This window comes from Solanum pennellii, chromosome 7 (genome assembly GCF_001406875.1).
Source record: "Solanum pennellii chromosome 7, SPENNV200".
NCBI lineage: Eukaryota > Viridiplantae > Streptophyta > Magnoliopsida > Solanales > Solanaceae > Solanum > Solanum pennellii.
The window spans coordinates 72,070,649-72,089,270 of record NC_028643.1 but is presented as its reverse complement, the minus strand read 5'-3'; the positions used below and the strand labels follow the sequence as shown (position 1 = coordinate 72,089,270).

At 32.7% G+C, this 18,622-nt stretch overlaps 1 protein-coding gene across 1 annotated transcript; it reads right to left on the bottom strand.

The window, feature by feature from the left end:
- Positions 1–3,261: 3,261 nt before the first annotated feature.
- On the bottom strand, positions 3,262–9,810 carry LOC107025247 (agamous-like MADS-box protein AGL66). The gene is made up of 11 exons (XM_027918707.1): positions 9,526–9,810; positions 5,482–5,685; positions 5,341–5,388; positions 5,206–5,230; positions 5,047–5,108; positions 4,854–4,860; positions 4,665–4,726; positions 4,474–4,573; positions 4,302–4,352; positions 4,178–4,205; positions 3,262–3,519 (listed from the first exon to the last, which is right to left on the bottom strand). The coding sequence occupies exons 2-11, from the start codon at positions 5,664–5,666 to the stop codon at positions 3,494–3,496; spliced, it is 594 nt and encodes a 197-aa protein (XP_027774508.1). The 5' UTR covers positions 5,667–5,685; positions 9,526–9,810; the 3' UTR covers positions 3,262–3,493.
- Between the last annotated feature and the right edge of the window lie 8,812 nt (positions 9,811–18,622).

The window sequence follows — 18,622 nt, the reverse complement described above, 5'->3', positions numbered from 1 at the left end:
ATGTAATAAAAAAAGTTATAGATGAGCTCCAACTAGATTTATATTTTAAGAAAAATCAAAATACAATACAATCATATTTCACTAAATTTGTCTTAGATATATTTGTACTTTTAAAAATTATTCATTTATGATATTAATGGGACCATATATTTATATAGGGGTCTTTTGAAAATATATTATCTTATTGAAATTGGTGATTTTTCCACTGACCCAAATCGGAACTAGAAAAAAATATTATTTTAGAGAAATTATTAATTTATCTAATATTAATTTATAAAGGTTTTACGGTATGTTATTGGAGGTTGATTTTCAATTGACGCAGGCTTTTATTGGCATTTTTACTAAGTGCCACTAAAAAGAGTTGGGAACCAAAATAAGCCACAAAAATATAAAAGTAACTAAAATAAGCCACTATTTTAGTAAGTAACTAAAATAAGCTTAGTGGAAGAAAAAGTTCCACTATATTCAATTTTCTAAACGTTTTCTGTTACTGCCATAACGTTTACTTTTTAATATATAACGGAACTTTTTCTTCCACTTTATAAAGTGGAACTTCTTATTCCACTTTATAAAGTGGAAGAAAATCTTCCACTTTATAAAAATTTTCTTCCACTTTATAAAAAGTTACCTTTTCATCTTCACCTTCTCTCCCTTTCCTTTTCATGGCTTCCAAAAAAAATTCACTTTGAACATGGTCCCAATCCGACAATTTGAAGCGGCCCCACACTAAACAAATTGAAATTTTGGAGTAGCACAACCTGACAACATACAACTCATATTCGTTGCTTTAGGTGCAAAAATAAGTAAGATTGCAGCCTTGTACTTGTAGGAAAATTTTATCTTTTTTAGAATGTGCTTTTGGTTTGATTTACTTTCAACCTTAGACTTAATTTAGTTTTGGTTAGGAAGGCATCTAAATTCATTGATAGAAAACTTTAGGTTTACACGTCCTATAAAAGTTTCAATAGTTACACTACGTCAAACATATGAAAATAAAATAAAATAAATTAAGAGGCAGAATATCATAAAATATAAGACAAAATAAATGAATCAATGTCATAAAGTACACAAAAATTCATCTTTCTGTCTAGCTTTAAGTTGAAACATTTTCTGATTATTTTTTTTTTGAAAAAATATCAACAAATCTTCCATAATTTTTCCACATGGTGGATGTTATTGTTTGACTCTTTTTGCACCAATTAGGAAGGTGAGCCGTAATTAGGAAGGTCACGATCATCGATATTCACGGGATCAATGGGCTCATCTTATGTAGTATTTTCCCTATATATGTAAAAAATATATAAATATTTGGCTCATGCAATTAACTTACTCAAATAAAAAAACAAGTGTTAGACATATCGATAATCATCTGCATCAAAAGTAGGCGAGACATGAAAATTTGAGGATGTTCCAATATTTTTCGTCATTTCAGAGTGTGATGATTGACCAAAATAATTATTTAGTCCATAACTTGGAGCAATATCCCTATCTTGCTGAGGTAAACCGCTACAAAATATATAATAATAAGAATAATAAATAATATAAATTAATAAATAATTGACAAAATCAACAAACAATAATTAAAATATAATAATTGAGCATTACTGATCACTATCAGTGATAGTTTTGTTTAAATCAAAATCATATCGGTCGGTAAGAGTATTTTGATAATGAGTCATTTTAGGAAAATCAGTAGATTGAGTTATCGAAAATCCATCAATGCTATTGCCGTTTTCTAATTAGGGATGAACATCGACTGATAAAGGAGAACGTTGTTGACTAATCTTAGGCTCCTTCCTAACATAAATTTCAAGTATTGTTAACTTGATTTGATCTATATAGTCATTTGGAACCCTTAAAAAGTCGGTCAACGATTCGTCATTATAGATAACTCACTCTCCAAAATTTACTTGTTCTTGTGATAAAAATGAAGTAGGATATTATTCGGCTATAATCAAATTATAATCGTACTGTTTATACCCATTCTTTATAAATTGATGAAATAAATTTATGATATCGAACATTTATTGGATATTTAGCATTGTGTTTGGGAGGACAATTATAGTAGATGGTATTTCCGTCATGTATAATTTCGCCATCTCAATAAATTGAAACTTTAACTTTATGTGTAGAAGATATTTTTTTTAGATTGAAATGAACAAATATAGAAGACTTTATGTTGTAGGTGCTATCAACTATGTATAAACGTCCTTAAATAGATTTTTCAGAATAAAATAATAAAAATACATAATGAAATATTTTTTTCCGTTTCAATGATATATCAAATCAATATAATTTATATGACAACACTGAAAAAGCTTCTTCAAGACGTGAAAAATATTCTTCTTATAAAGTGTAATAAAAGTTCTACTTTATAAAGTGGAATAAAAAGTTCCACTTTATGAAATGGAATAAAAAGTTCCACTTTATAAAGTGGAAGAAAAAACTCCACTTTATAAAGTGTAAGAAAAAGTTCCGTTATATATTAAAAATAAACGTTATGAAACTAACGGAAAACGTTTAAATTATTGGATATAGTGGAACTTTTTCTTCCACTAAGCTTATTTTAGTTACTTACTAAAATAGTGGCTTATTTTGATTACTTTTATATTTTTGTGGCTTATTTTGATCCCAACTCCACTAAAAAGGTGATTTTTATCGACATGCTTAATTGCCGGGATAAGTAGACTGTAGCATACTAATTAGCGGCAATTATGGTAATGCCCTTAAATAATTGCCACTAAAAGGCATTTATGGCGTAGTGAACAAATAAAGGGGTTCAATTGAATCTCAGAATTATATTAAGAAAATAGGACAAAAATAAATTGTATTTGTGTATATATAAAAATTTCATTCCCATTGATCATAGAAAAACTCTCATTATAATGCCAACGCTGGTTCAAAAATCATTTGACATCGCAATTTTGAATCAATTTGTGAAATTCTTGCAATTTTTTTGAATTCTTTTATTAAAATTCTGACTCCACAATTACGAAAGTCCAATATGTAGATGTATGAAGTATGAACTATATTTTTTATAGCCAAATTATTTTGAGAAGTTCTAAGAATCTGAAAGAAAACTTCTGCTCCTCAAACAATTAACATGTCAATTTTTGTAGAGTTACTTTTAAGTCTAGGAGTTAAGATTATTGACCACTTACAAAATGAATTGAAGTATTTTTTTCAGATCTCTTTTGTCTAGTTTCTAATTCAAAGATTCAGAAAATAAACAAAACATTATGAACTAGGAGGATGCAAAAGTTACCAAAATAAAAACCAAACTGTTTTCTATTTCAAAACACAATACCTATGTTTTGATGCCATATTCTAAAAGTTGAATTCAAATAGTCACATGCAACATTATTCATACTTTTGCATGCTTGATTGGTGCAAGTTATTTATTCTACTAAATTCTTAATATAACATAATTATATTCCTGCTGCAGCTGTTGGACACCCGCAGCTACTTCTCCACCGCGATCCAGCCTGTTTCCTCAAAACGTCCATCCGCTACTGGTTCCTACAAATCCAGACAAGCAAGATTCAGCAGAGTAACACGCAAATGTTTGAAAATAAAAATAAAAAGTTGCTATAGATCTAGTTCACTTATTAGTACGATGATGGTATAATCAAATGAGTCTAAATGAAGTACCTGTTCCGATATCAACTTGTTTGAGACTGATGTATAGAAGTTATTGTATATATATACTAATATATATACCATTCGGACATCTAATTTACCAAAACTGCTGAAGTATTAAAGGGTGTCCAGAAATAGCACAACTCGTTATTTAAAAGGGTGTCCAAGATATGTTTCATTTTAATTATATACATGGTACACCACTAATAATGTGTACTAAAATTTTATCACTGCAAATTAGATGGTCAAACGACCTCGTAAACCGGTATTTTGAGGGTCCGAGTCATGCTGGAGGGTGAGCGGAACACTATTGAACCTCCTGATGAGTGGAGTGGGGAAAAAGAAGACCTCTTGAGACATTCATTAACTTTTGGGAGCGAGAGAAGAACATTCTTTCAATCATTTCATGTTTTGCAATCTGAAGATATAGTAATGTCGTTTTCTTCTTATTCAGAGATAGACAACTTTAGGTAAATAGAACATATATAGATCACTCAAAAGAGTTACCAGTAAGCATTTAAATATGAAGATTTTTTACCTGCAGCAGCCGTATCCTCTGTGTTGACCTATAAATAATAATGCTAACAGTTACTTTCCATACTGGATGCCGGTAAATCAGTTAAACATCCTTCCAAATATGCAAACAATAAAAAATGGCTTACCGCAGGATATTCATTTCTATGGACAAATCCTTGGACACCTAAGAGTTTTGCCTGATAAGAAAAGTACAAAGCATGATCATGCTGGTCCTAATTCAACTAACCAACTGCTACTATTTTTTTTTTATTATTGAAATAGAAGTAAAAAATTGCATTAGCCTTGAGATATGCTCACTTTTGATTGTTGAATCTGTTCCATATTACTCCTAATGAACTGCTCATATGCTTCAGCTTCTTGGACTGAGCTGATATTCTCCACTTGCGGATTGCAATACCTGCCCCCGTCCAAAGAAGAAAAATATTTTTCCTTTTTTAGAAATAGAATATCAAAAAAGAGATGCACGGCAAAAAAAGAAAGACAAGAACCTTATTTTCTGTTGTGCCTCCCTTATTGTTTCTTTGAGCTCATTAAGCTTCTTCTCATGAGCCTAATATGGAAATACATGAAAAATATATCAATTTACGAGTTTCAGTAATAAAAAATATAAGCTTATAACTACTGGTGTAAGATCACCCTATGTATACACTTATGTGCGTGGAAGCATCAGATCTTACCTCAGCACTAAAGCACGTTGATCAATCATCAGCATCGTAATATACCCAGCAAAAAATGACAAAAATTATTCAATTATGTAGAAAATACCAACCAAAAAAGAAAAAAAGAGTAAAGAAAGAGAGAGGTCATGAATCCGCTCGGACGAACTAATAGACTAATACATATAAACGGAGTCCCAAAGGAGTCTCATACATAGCTATTTTTCCAACCATTTGGCCTTCAGATTTTGACTGTTTGAGACTCTGCATCAAAAGCTGCAAAATAAACCTCATTTTAAGGTCCGACGAAACTCCAAGGACTTGCCGGTAGAGGCTGTTAATCAGTAAAAGATGTATAAAACTTGATTAATACCTGTTCATTTAGATTTGGTATGGGTCTTCAACAATCATGTCAATTGGGACGACAGAAAAGCATTTGAGATAGTCAGTTAAATGGAATTGGCATAGTCTAGTTCATGGATTTGGCATATTGAAATTTTAAACATACCGCGGATTCACAGACTTGTTCATAGCTTCGATCATGATGTCCTCAACACTAAGCAACCAAAAGAAATCATATCACATTTTGTATCATAAAGGAAACGTAAAATGTTCAAACAAAGAAAATCATTCTAGAAATTTCATTAACCTTTCTTTGCTAGAATAGGTAGTGACTTGACCAGCTGGAGAAAACATCAACAACGCCACATCTGTACCACATACAACCGCCAGCTCATTTGACTTCTTCACAATGCTATCCTTGCGATTTGAATAGAACTGTTTACGGGATGTTGGATCCTCAATTTTCTTCATCACAATCTTATTGCGACCCATGAGAAGATGCAAACTACAACTGGAAGTTAGATGCAAAGTTGTTCGTCAATAATCTGAGAAATATATACAAAGAAAATAAAAGGAAAAAAATAGGTCAAAGAGTTTAATGCAACATGTTAGTCTTATGTCAAACCAGTTTAGAAAATCTAATATTTAATCAGATAGAAAGATTTTGTGAAGAAAACAACTTTCAGCGCTAATCTTTAGTCAATACTAGATTTTTTCTGTGGGCGGTAACCTGAGGAATGGAAAATAACAGTTAATGAACATAAATATTTGGGCTATAACATGTTGAATGGAAAATAGCAATGACTCATAAGCTCTTTCTTTCCAATAATGATATTAGAGAAGTCCTATTTATCACCTTACCTAGAAATTTAAAGGCAATATGATATAATTTCAATATATAGACGAATTTATATTTTTATATCTCAAGATGAGTATAAGGTTTATGAGAAAATCACATTAAAAAGAACTATACATCAGTAAATCTTAGACCACAGAGAAACTAAGACGTCTAGGTCAAAGTCGAAATAAAGATGTTTAGTTTATTGGTTCTGAATTCTAATACATGACAATAAATGGGACCAGGAGATTTTAATTATTACGTGAATGTTTTGACACAAATATATAGAGTTTGAAACAAAGCTACTGGGTACTGCCGAACCCATAACTTATGGCATACATCTGCCCAACTAATGATGAAACATGATACTTAATAATGCTATACCTATAAATTAGTATAAGAAAAAAACAGGTCATATCATTTGGCTGAGTGACTTCCTCCACCCTCGTCTATCAGCTTTACCCTTGACCTAACAATAAAATATATGTTCACAGCTTCAAATGAAAAATTGATGTCCATATATTCTGTTCATTTTTTTTTAATAACTGAGGAATCCGCGAGGTTCAATGACACATAGTTAGAGAATCCTGGGATCCCTTCTCTTTTGAATACCAGGCCTTTTTTGTGGTAGGATTCAAACTCGAATCGTGCACTCAATTCATAACATGATGTGCTCCGACCACTATACGAAACCCCCGGATGAGGCAATTCACACATTGAGTTCTTCATATACCTATTCAAATTATAGCTCAAGACTTTAGCATGGCCCCCTTTGATCCTGATAATACCGTATAATCAAATATCAGCTCATACTGAATGGTGAACTTATGAGTGAAACGGGCAAGCTTTAGATTATTAAATGTGGACTAAGAAAGTCATAAAAGACAGCAAACCTCAACCTTCACAAACTCACTACTCAAGATGCAAACATCTATCATCATTGCCCAAATAATTCTACGCTAACTCCCTTCTTAAAGCAATTGTCTTTAGAATTGAAGTAACACAAACTTGTCTTCCCACTATATCATATAGCAGGTTACCGTCAAAACTAGCATTTTCTCAGACATGCATTTGTGCATCGTTGTCAAGCCAATTGGCAGCAGGAAGATGTTTTTCCTTTGACTTCTTTTCAAATGTTTCTATATTGTAATTCCACTTGCTTGACAATAGTTAAACACTTGATCTACTTGAAACACGTCCACGACTTCTATGGAAGTTATATTTGTCGCAAACATTGTGTTTTGTGTTACATTATTATTGTTATTTTGAAAATTGTCTCTCTTTTTGGCATTCCTTTTACTCTACGCATTACAAATTTAAATTACTCCAGATTCTTGCTAAGATTTTAATATCGAATTGATACTTGTCAAATATAGGTTACTTACCCACCTACCTACCTACATATATACATAGAGATATACATACCTACATACATACATACCTGATTTGTTCTTTAGTATCTAGAAACCACATAGATATGGATGTATAAGCAAAGAATAATCTAGATTACAAAGGAGAACAACAATGAACAAGACAGAATACTTCAATAACTAATACTAAATGCCATGACCAAGTATACTTATCTGAAGCTTCACCTTCCGCAACATATAAACACATGCATTTGGTGCAAGCAAATAATTGGTTATATACCAGAAGGAATGTTGAAAGCCGTCCCTTTTAATTGACCGTTTATGAAAACGACAAGCACAGAGGTTCATAGAGTCCATAAGTTGAATTATTGAACTTTTGAATAGTGAATGTAAGGTGAAATCATATAAGCCAGAAAAGGTCAACTTTCAAAAACTCACACTCAACTACCTTAAGCGGTGAGCACCTCAAAAAAATATTTGGATCTTTGTTCAAATAAAGTTATGTAAGACCCTTGTGAAAAGCAATGATCATTTGCATTGGAATAACTCAAATTTGTCTTCCCACCGTAGCACACTTGTCATTGTGTGGCATGGCACTAGGTCCATTATTGGCCATCAATGCCACCATCTTCTCGAGTATTTGTGGATTGTTGTCAAGCTAGTGCTTGGCGCCAAGTCTTCCCTTTCCATTGACCCTTTCCCATATGGCAATAAATGCTTCGACAGGGCAATTCCATTTCTTGGTTATAGTTTAACAGCTAATCTACCTGAAAACATTCTCAATTCAAGGAAAGTTTATACGTATGATGTGTGTTCTTTTCGAGATTAAAAACGATATCTGAACTCTTTCACTATCCTATCCATATTTGTATTGATCCATGTTTTAAATTGTCCTGTGTACTTCCCAAGGCTTAAAGAGCTCCTATTACTTTCCTTTATCATCGGCAAGTTTCTTGTTTGTTCTTTCTCTCTCTTTTCCGCATTCTTCTTACTCGACACACTAAATTTCCCTGGATACTTCCCAAAGCTTCAAAGAGCTCCCATCACTTTCTGTTATCATCAGCAAAATTCTTCTATGCTTTGATTTTCTCTTTCCCGCATTTGTCTTACTCCACACATTAAATTTGCCCCTAATACTTCACAACATTCAATATTCACTTCCCAATGAAGTTTCTTGTTTTTTATTTGATTCTTTCTTTACAGTTTCTTCTTCCCTAGATTTTCCGCATTCGCCTTACTCCATGCATTAAATCGCCCCGAATACTTTTCTATGTTTCAGTGATCTCCAGTCACTTTCTATTATCATTGACAAGTTCCTTACTTGCTAGATTCTTTTTTTGTGTGTGTGGTTTTCTCTCTTTTCTGCATTCATCGTATACGTACTCCACCCACCCCCAGCCTCACCCCCGGGTACTTCTCAAAATTTCAAAGAGCTCCATCATTTCTCATTATTCGCACAAACTCAACGCCGAAACCCAGTAAACATAGGTGTAATACATCCATTCCCTTGTCTATTTGTTGTCAAGTTTCTATATTTGCATCCATCATAGACGGATGTACAAGGAAGGAATTTTAGAAGTTAGAACAAACATCACTTGCAGAAAATTTAACTTCAACAAGCTAGAGAGAAGAAACATAATAAGGACATACACTCATATTCTCCAACATTGGTGCCAGGTTTACCCACCAATCGCTATATATATATATATATATATATATATATATGGGTGTGGGTGTGCAAAGTTGATCGAAAAACAACCATCATAAACAAAAAGGCTAACAACATGAAAAGCACTTGAGAAGAAATATAGCTAATGAAAAAAGAAAAAATGAGCTAAACTTAATACCGCAATGATCATCGACCAAGTTATCTAAGTAGAGATTTGATTTGCAAAAAATGTTTTACCCAATTAACCTCACAGAGCTTGAAATTTGCAGATTAAACTCATAGAGCTTGAAATTTGAAGATTAGCCTCGATTTTAGAACAAACATCACTTGTAGAAAATTTAACTTCAACAAGCCATAGAGAAGAAACATAATAAGGACATACACTCATCTTCTCCAAAAAAGAAAAAATGAGCTAAACTTAAAACCACAATATTCATTGACCAAGTTATCTAAGCAAAGATTTGGCAGATTAACCTCGATTTTGGTAGATTGACAAGGAAATCTTTTGGATCCGTAGTACTCTACTTCGAAAAAAATCGCTTGGAGAGAAGCATGAAGTTAGCTTGGGAGCTTTGAGATGAAACTTCTTCCACCGATTGGAGCTATGAGATGAAAAATTCTAATATTTTCGCCCTAGCTTTGGTGATGAAAACAGCAGTGGAACTTTTTTCGATCCACTGCATATGAGTTTTAGAGAGAAGCTTCTAGTTTAGTGTATTAGAGTGAAGCAAAATGAATTTTTAATTGGTCTTATGATTATTTTCCAATTTCTAAAACTTTAAGTGAGCTTTTAATTGGTTATAATTCTAATAATTATAAGTAAGTCTAAAAGAATCCAACCATTTAAAAGATAATTGGTCTAATCATTATAATTGAATCCCCAAAAATAATTTTTTAAACAATCTAAAATTTTCCTACAAATTAAAAAGGATACCTAGGGATTTACTTAGAGATATTATTCCTGTGGATATGCTTCCCTAGGTAATATCGCAGGAACTCATTTTGTGCAAAATGACACCAATTTTACCTGCGAATTTTGTTGGCGATATGCTTTTCGCAGATAATTTATTTTAATATTGAAGAATTTAAGATTCTTGCAAGAAAATTTGCAAGTACTACTTGCTACAATTTTCTCAGGTAATATTCCCATGTAATTTGCACTTTTTTAATAGTGGAACAAACTAAAATTATGAACGAGTACGAGTGTGTCTCAAAACACCTACAATCTCTTGGAATCTATTCTCACATAGTGAAAGATAAGGCACAATGGAAAAAAAAAAGAAGATCTATACAGGTGATATCAATTATGTTTGGAACATTTCCTGGTCATACTAAAGGAGGAAGTTCCCAAAGACATTTTTTTTGATAACCAAGGTCTCTAAATCAACTTTCGCGCAGTTCAACTAGTTCCATTAATTATTCAGAAAAATCTGAAGACTATAACTTGTTTATTAAGCCTTCGTCAAGAATCACTTAGGGTTTTTTCTTCTCTAGTAGAATTTGAAACTGAGATGTTTATTGATCACTAAACTACACTCTTGAGTGTGTTTCTAACGACATTATACTCGAAAACACATACATTTGAGGTAAAAACACATAACAACCCTACTAATTGATTTCAAGCAACAAATTAATACTAACTATGCAAATAACCATTAAAATAGAAAGAGGGGAAGTACAAAAGCACACTTGGGAGAGCAGTTGATCCAACAATCGGGATGAAATTAGGAATAAATAATTGAGAAGGAAAAATTAAATAGATGAGACTTGAGAGTATGATTGTCAATTGGCTGTTGGTTTGAAATTGGAGATATTAAAATAGGTTCAAATAGAATTGGGTTGGATTTTGACCCGCCCATGTTTACTTTGGGCTCAAATGGGTTGGGTTCAAATGGCTAAAAAACGGCTTGACCCACCCAATTTGACTCGAAATCTCAATTTTAACTTTTATAATCACTATTCGAATTTCAGCTCAAGATTTCTTTAAAAAAAATTAATAAATGAATAGATAAATTCTAAAAGATGTTAAATAGATAATAATAATTCATACATTTAATATAGAAACATATTCTAGTAAAGAGTTTTAAAACGGATTGAAATTGGTGATTGATTGGGCTCAATTGAGGATTCTCTTAAATGGATTAGACTTAAATGAGTTCAGATGGAACCAAATTCAAATTATCTTGAGCTCAAACTTAAAATTCTAATCGGATTAGACAGGTTACCTTTTGAGTTTATTTTTGACACCCCTAGATGAGAGTCATAAAGATCAAAGAGGCACAATTGACATTCTTTGTTTGTACACTTTCTAATCTAATTTAACAGGGAAGTTAAATAGCCTTAAAAGTGAGTTGCAATAATTAATGACTCTATTTTTTTTTAAAAAAAAAAAAGAAAAAATCAATTACAGAAGTAATAGTCTATTACATCAAAGTCTCCAAAAAGTCTATTTATTTCAAACTTGTTTTGATACACGTATATTGCACATGGATATCAAATTATGTAGTAAAATTTACTTTACCATCTCAATGGATAAATACCTCTTAACAACTTTCAAGTGAATTTAATCTTACTTGAACACTAAAATACTAGACTCACAATGGGAGGAAGTGAATTACACGTGTGTCACGCCAGCGCCATCTTAGTGGCACATCAACCCTACATCATAGCCACGTAAAAATAACAATTGATTTTTTTTCTTTTTATTATTATTGAAAGACATTTTTTGCCCCACAATTATGAAACATCAAACAATGATCACCCAAAATTCAAGAAAATTGCATCAAAATTTAACTTACTAGTGAAGTTCAATATAGCCAGCCCTAACATGTTTGTATTGAGGCATCATTGTTGTTGTAATGAGAATAATACTAAATAGGACCAAAAACACTTCATGGCTAGTATTTACCAGTTGGGAGCCACAACAAACGAAAGGGGTATAATTGTATCCCCTTCCTCTCAACCTAAAAGAATCTCTCTTTATAGTGCCAATGGTAGTTCAAAAAATGATTTACATCACAATTTGGAACCCTTTTGCAGTATTTTAATCAAAAGTCTCACTCTCTCGACACTAGTTTTCTTTCAAATGTCACTAATTTTGTATCATTTAATGTTTAAAGTAAGGCATTAATGCATTATGACCATTTTACCAATGTATAGAGTGTAGTTGTAAATAAGAAAAACTTCGAACATTCATAATTTTGACTTCAGATGTTAGTTTCGGGTATCGATAAACTCTATTTCACATCATTTGAACTTATAAAAACCTATAATTACTCATTCGAACTAACACACATAATTTATTAAATCATCGCAAACACCTACAAAAAAGTTTGGTCTAAAAACTACATGCTATCATTTAATGTTAAAAGTAAAGAATTATAAGCATTTTACCAAAGACTAGTGCAGTTGTAAATATGAGAAACTTTAAACGTTCATAATTTTGGCTTTAGATATTAGTTTCGAGTATAGAAAAGCTCTATTTTACAGTACATACCTCATTTGAACTTATAAATATCGATAATTACCCATTCAAACTAACATACATAACTTATCAAATCATCACAAACACCCACAAAATATTTTGGTCAAAAGAACTATATGCAACCAGTGTGCGACTCTCTTGAAGGCAAACAATGTATACTACTATATCTTTTAGTACGTAACAAATTAGGTGAGTCATGACATATGAAAATTGTAGGTCAATGAATTCTCTTTCAAATGCCACCAATTTTGTATAATTTAATGTTTAAAGTAAATCATTATGACCATTTTAGCAGAGACTAGTGTAGTTGTAAATAAGAGAAACTTTGAGCATTCATAATTTTGATTTTAGATGTTAGTTTCGGGTATAGAAAAACTCTATTTCACAATACATACCTCATTTGAACTTATAAATACCTGTAATTACTCATTCGGACTAACATACATAATTTATAAAATCATCACAAATTACCACAAAAAATTTGGTCAAAAAACTACATGCAATCATTGTATGTCTCTCTTGAAGGCAAACAATGTATACTACCATATTTTTTAATACGTAATGAATTAAGTGAATCATGACACATGAAAATTGTATGTCAATGAGTTTTCTTTCAAATGCTACCAATTTTGTATGATTTAATGTTTAAAGTAAAACATTAAGACCATTTTACCTGAGACTAGTATAGCTGTAAATAAGAGAAACTTCAAACTTTCAAAATTTTGGTTTTAGATGTTAGTTTTGATATGGAAAAACTCTATTTCACGGTCCATACCTCATTTGAACTTATAAATGTCAAGCCATGAGCCTACACCCTATACATGACCGGCACCCAATGACCATTGTTGGCCTTGAGCGGACCCTTGACCTGACTTACTTAACTTAGCGGAAGACTTAACTCAATATAAAGCAAGAAACATGCTCACAAAGATAACTTAAAATAAATGTTTTGGTTAAAATGACAGTTAATTCTCACAATAGAATATCTATAATGCAAATAACGAAAACTAAACTATATGACTGTCTATCTGTCTATGAAGCCTCTACAATACTAAGATGGATGTTGGGACAGACCCCACAACATCTTATAAAATAAATACTAAAAAGCATGTAGAAGTGTCCTTTGGAATGCAAGGAGGCTCACCACTGACTCCGGGTGCTCAGTTGGATCAACGAGGCACTGGATGATGTTGATCCAGGTTACCTGTCTCTGCATCATTATACCAAATGGTATTAGTACATTGGATGTACGAGCATGCGAGTTGAAATGCTAACAAAACTTAAGCTTAAAAGAGTAAGAAGAAACACTTATCTTGGCTCTACTCAACTCTTGAATAACTTGACTAATATAAAGCAATAAGACACATGTAATGCATATAAAAGCTTTTAAAATAATGTAAACACTTAGTTCGTTCAAAAAAATGAAATAACAAACTCCCTTTACTTATATATGAAGTAATATAGTTTCTGTGGGAGATTCTCTGACCAACAACCACCACTATGAGCCTGAGTGGTGATACAATGTCTTGCCCATGCTGCTAGAATTATCCAATACTTTGTCGTCGCTCAAAACTACTTAATTTTAGTAGATCCACTAGCTTAACTTACGTGATTATCTAAGAAGTATGACCCGTTAACACCCATAATGGCTACATGATTTTCATGGAGACTTGAGTTAATATGAATTATCATCCCCACATCGATGCTCAATACTACTCCCAAAATATATTTTAGCTTATGCTTTTATAAACAACTTCCTTCTTTGGATTGAGATAATTGCTCAACACTTAGTTTTAATAAGCTCTCTTGGAATCACGGTTCCCTTTTCTTGCTCAAAACTCTTTTGGAAATCTTAGTTTCCTCTTATCTTAAATGTAAAAATATTCTCAGTGAATACTTAGTTCCCTTATATCTTTTGAGAAATGAACTCAACTTTTTACTCTTTACTTAGCTTGAAACATGAGTCTTAAATCAACTCTTAGGGAATACTTAGTTCCCTTATATTTCTTCAAAGGAAGAACTTCAACTCTTTATTATTTACTTAACTTTAAAACTTGAGCCTTAGAACGAAGTTTAAACGTTTAATAAAGACTCTTGAAATTTTTAGAAACTTTGCTTTGACTTACCTCTCAAATTCTAGACTTAACTCTTAACTTCTTTGACTTTGATCTTAACTTTCCTTGAATTGGGTTATGGATTCAAGGTTCATGATCTCATGTTTATGGATGATTTCATGATGTTTAGATATACCTTAGAGTGTTGGAATCAACTAGAAAACATGTGTACATCACTTGGTAACTAGTACGAAAAGATGGGGAATGAATAAGGTGTACTGGCGTCCTTGGCACTCTGAGAGGCGTGGGGCGCCAGGCCCCAAACATCAGAGGCCAAGTTGGGGCGCTCTAGCTGGCGCGGAGCCCCAAGGACCTACGGACAGAGATTGTCTTGTGGGTCTATGGGAGGCACGGCGCCCCAGGGCCACAGGCCTTTCGACTTTTCTTTCTCCGTTTTTCATCTCTAAACCTTCTAAACTTCCATGGTTCTTTACCCAAACACTTAGGATCATTAGTACCATCAATACCCAATAAATTGACTCGAAAAATAATCCGGAAACACGAATCATATCAACACTAGGCATGCAACAACTCAACCAACAAGAATTCAACAATGTTCTTCAAGAATTTCACTTTTTACCATTCAACCTTACTCAAATCGCTGAATTAAAAAAGTTAGTGTATGGGTGAACTAATCCAACACGAAAAGATCTCACATACCTTGATAGGGATCACCCTGGACGAATTCCACTCGCAAATCTTGGCGTTCTTGGCGAATTCTTGACTTTTCTTTCTTTCTTCTTTTCTCTCTTCTTCAAGCCCTAAGCGTGATTTTGATTTTCTAAAACTGAACTAAACTTGTTTTTACCCCAAATAAATTCCTAAATCGAAATAGAAAATTAATTGGTGAAAAGACTAGTTTGCCCTTCCTTAAATTCGGATTGGGACCTTCCTCAATCCAACAACCTAACTTCCGATACGCATATTTCCCTCATACGATATCGAAAATGCGCAAACTCGGCGGTGATGTAAAGATATCTCCAAGGAATTACCAACCATATAAAGAACTAATTCTAACTCGTCCCGACATAGGAATTATGGTCGTTTGAAAATGACCAAAACTCACTTTCTTAACTTAGAAAATATTCCAGATTATAGTTTCTTTGCTTTTCCTAGCTATTTCAAGTTACGAGATGTTACCATAAATCCTTATAATTACCCATTCGAACTATCATACATAATTTATTATATCATCACAAACACTCACAAAAAATTTTGGTCAAAAAACTACATTCCATCAATGTGTGCCTCATTGTTCTTGGTCTACTTTGAGTTATTTATTCTCCGCATTTATATTTCAATTACTTTCTTTTTGAGTCAAGGGACCTAGTTTGTTGACATACAGTGGACACATATTCCAACAGTCATACTACTCCAAACCTTTTTTTGTAATTTTATACACCTTTTTGGCTTACGTGGCATTCAAACATCTCCCACGTGCCTCAACTACATGGAATTGCGGAATGTGCCACTTAAGTCAAAAGGTGTATAAAATTACAAAACAAATGAGTTCGGGAGGGGGGTTAATAGTGTTAAACACTATGAATTGATCACTGTAATTGTCTGTAAAGCTAAAATAACAGAAAAGGCTTTCACCATTGTTGAGAGAATTTTCAGATTGTATTGAGAAGAGATCAAAAATTACAAACAGCAATGTACTAGTTACAATGTTTATATAGTAGTAGTAACCGACTCTTACTAACCATAGTTAACTTTAATCTAACTATTAACTAGAGTTCTAACAACCTAACTAACTGGAAATGGGAAAATATGTAACCAACTAACTTCTAGACCAATCAGCAAATGACTCGTCACCCTGCATCATCTTTCACATGCTCAATACCCCTCCCCCCCTTTAAGCTAGGTGGTATGAAGATGTTCTTCATCCTGGAAAGCAGATAGGTGTGATGAAAACGACCAAGGCCCTTAGTTAATACGTCAGCAGGAATTGTTCAATAGTAGCGAAGTACTGTGTGAATCAGGCCAATCTGAACCTTTTCCTTGATGAAATGGCAATCAATGTCGATATATTTTGTCCTCTCATGAAAGACAGGGTTGGCAGCAATCCGAAGAGCAGCTTTACTGTCACAGTGCAAAGAAACTGGGAGGTGCAGCTCAACATTGGAGTGAAGCTGAGCTGGAAGAGGACAATAAGACTTCAAGACCTGGAGCTTGTTTGATGTATTTAACCACCCTGAGTGCAGCATCCCAGTGGGATTGCTTAGAAGCATGCATGAACTGGCTTAAACTTTGGACAGCAAAGGCAATGTCCGGCCTGGTAATAGTCAAATATAACAACCTACCGACAAGTCTTTGGTACATATCTGGATCTGCTAAGACAGGATCAGGAGGACCACCAATATGATGATCAAACTCACAGGTTGTCAACTTTTGATTTAGCTCAATGAGCCTTCGTTAAGATCACTTAGGGTTTTTTCTTCTCTAGTAGAATTTAAACCTGAGACGTTTATTGACCACTAAACTACACACTTGAGTGCGTTTCTAACGACATTATACTCGAAAAGACATATACATTTGAGGTAAAAACACATAACAATACTACTAATTGATTTCAAGCAACAAATTAGTACTAATTAACTATGCAAATGGCCATTAAAATATGAAGAGGGGAAGTACAAAAGCATACCTGGGAGAGCAGTTGATCCAACAATGGGGATGAAACTAGGATTACATAATTGAGAAGGAAAAATTAAATAGATGAGAGTAATAAAGATCAAAGAGGCAAAATTAGAAGTCCACTTTCTAATTTAATTTAACAGGGGAATTGAGTAGGCTTAAAAGTTAAAAGTGAGGTGTAATAATTAATGACTCTATTTTTCAAAAAGAAATTACAGAAATAATAGTCGATTTCGTCAAAGTCTCGAAAATTCTATTTATTTCAAACTTGTTTTGATACACGTGCGTTGCACATGATATCAAATTATATATGTAGAAAACTTACTTTACTACTTCAAATATAAGGATATTTAAATACCCCTTAACAACTTTCAAGTGAATTTAATCTCACTCTAACACTATAATACTAGACTCACAGTGGTAAGTAAATTACATGTGTCTCGTTAGCGCCACATTAGTGACATATCAACCCTACATCAGAGCCATGTAAAATATAGGCATAGTTCTTTTTTTTTTCCTTTTATCATTGAAAGATATTTTTGCCCCACAATTATAAAACATCAAACAATGAATCACCCAAAAATCAAGAAAATTACATCAAAATATTATTTTTAATGTAGACACAAACCTTGTTATTAAAAGATGTGGAGCTTGAGGGTATAGCTAAAGATGTAATCATTAAAAGGAATAAGCTTCAATTTTTGGTTGTCATTGTTGGAAAAAAATTAGCTTCAATTTTACTTTTGACTGCCATTGACGAAGCAAATTAACTTCAATTTGGGAACAACAATGATAAAGCTAAGTTCGATGATCTTGAGTTTTGTATAAGAAAAATGAAAAATTAAAATTAAAAAAATTAATGAGGATGAGATGATAAAAGGATGGGAGGGCAAGCTGATAATTTTTTGTTTCATTTCAACAAATTTGGGGGCCTGAATTCAAACTTTATAGCGAGAATTCAATAATAGCAACCTATTGGACACATTTTTGTTTCATTTCAACAAGTTTGGGGCCTAAATTCAAACTTTATAGTGAGAGTTCAATAATAGCACGTAACATGGCAAGCTGATACGTTTTAAATGATTAGTTATTCATATTTGATTGATCAATTAAATTTTTTTAAAAATAATAATAGAACATTAATTTGCATTTAATCAAGATTCCAAAAGTATTTAAGGTAATTCTTCTTTCATCTTATGAAAAATAAATATATGTTACTGCTTAAAAAGAGGTATTTTTCCTTAAACTTTAAGAAAAAATAGGGATACCTCGGGGGCTAGTTTGCACATGGCTCGAGTAATTTTACAGAATATCATGTAACTCTGTCCATCAAAGC

Coding starts and splice junctions, on each gene's coding strand:
- LOC107025247 (XM_027918707.1), bottom strand. CDS start 5,666: ATGGGTCGCAATAAGATTGTGATGAAGAAAATTGAGGATCCAACATCC. Junction 5,231..5,340: donor AACAAGTCTGTGAATCCGCG/GTATGTTTAAAA, acceptor TGATTGTTGAAG/ACCCATACCAAATCTAAATG. Junction 3,520..4,177: donor AGAGGATACGGCTGCTGCAG/GTAAAAAATCTT, acceptor CTGGATTTGTAG/GAACCAGTAGCGGATGGACG.